Here is a 1,069-nt window from a genome sequence, read left to right on the forward strand (position 1 = left end):
ACAGTGAAGACTATTCAGTCTATTTATTTTATACAATATATTTCTTATTCAGTGCTTTCTAAGTGTTTGTAGGTCAATTTCTTTGTTCTATTGTAATTCATGACTGTTTACTTGTCTTCAGTAAGTTTGTGCATGAACACAAATAAACCACTGAGAGCAGCGGCACCTGGATGTCGATGGCAGGAGCAAGAGTTTGCTTGACGGAGTCGGACATAGAGAAATCTCCGCTCTGGAGTGCGCGGTGGACGATGTCGTTGGAGTTGACCATGGCCACGAGACGCAGAGGGATTCCCATCAGCTTCATGATGTATGCAGCTGAACAAGCACACAGTCAGTGATGAACAATCATAAAACCCAAGCATACCAGGACTCTCTGTTCACATTCATCTCAATAGCAGCTGCTTGGCTGGAGCATTCAGACCCAGAAGGACATGATCACAGATGAACTGCTCACAATAAATCCAGGAACATGCACAGCTCCACATATTACAAAACTTCTTGCTGTGGACAATAAGAGCATCTAATTCAAACTCACCCTTAAACAGCTAAACCTTTGGGTGAAAGTCAAATTTCATCCAAACATCAAAAGAAAGAAATCGGAAATGATATTTTGCATAAAGAAAACGAAGCCTATTTTTAGGATATCAAGCGATTTGTATCATGAGATTATTTTCATGCCAATTGAGCACATTTACCCCAAATTTTCAATACTGTGTAATGAATCTGGAAGTTTTGATTTTGTTTTTTTTTTGTAATTATCATTATTCTCACAGGTGATTCTTGTTTCAGCATTATTTCAATTTTTAATAAATGAATGGATAAATAAATAAATAAATACAATTCTATTAATAAAGAATTATAGTCATAAGCAGGGCCGCATTAACCATTGGGCTAGGCGGGGCTGAAGCCCCGGGGCCCGAGCTAGGAGGGGGCCCGTGATTGGCTGTGGAGTAGATTGACGGACATCGGTAGCGCCTATCGCACAAAACCCACCACGCCCCTCACTTTTTAGCGCTATTATTTAGTGGAGTTTTCCGTAAATTCCATGCATTACCATTAGAGATTAAAA

At 39.8% G+C, this 1,069-nt stretch overlaps 1 protein-coding gene across 1 annotated transcript in view; it reads right to left on the reverse strand.

Annotated features, from left to right (window-relative positions):
- The window catches only part of thnsl2 (threonine synthase-like 2), a 7,208-nt gene that overhangs the window by 3,309 nt on the left and 2,830 nt on the right, over positions 1–1,069 (reverse strand). The window contains exon 5 of the mRNA XM_016559556.1: positions 167–315. Within this exon, the coding sequence (XP_016415042.1) occupies positions 167–315 (149 nt within the window). The remainder of the gene's footprint in view (positions 1–166; positions 316–1,069) is intronic.

This window comes from Sinocyclocheilus rhinocerous, unplaced genomic scaffold (genome assembly GCF_001515625.1).
Source record: "Sinocyclocheilus rhinocerous isolate Xijiao unplaced genomic scaffold, SAMN03320098_v1.1 scaffold1489, whole genome shotgun sequence".
Lineage (NCBI taxonomy): Eukaryota > Metazoa > Chordata > Actinopteri > Cypriniformes > Cyprinidae > Sinocyclocheilus > Sinocyclocheilus rhinocerous.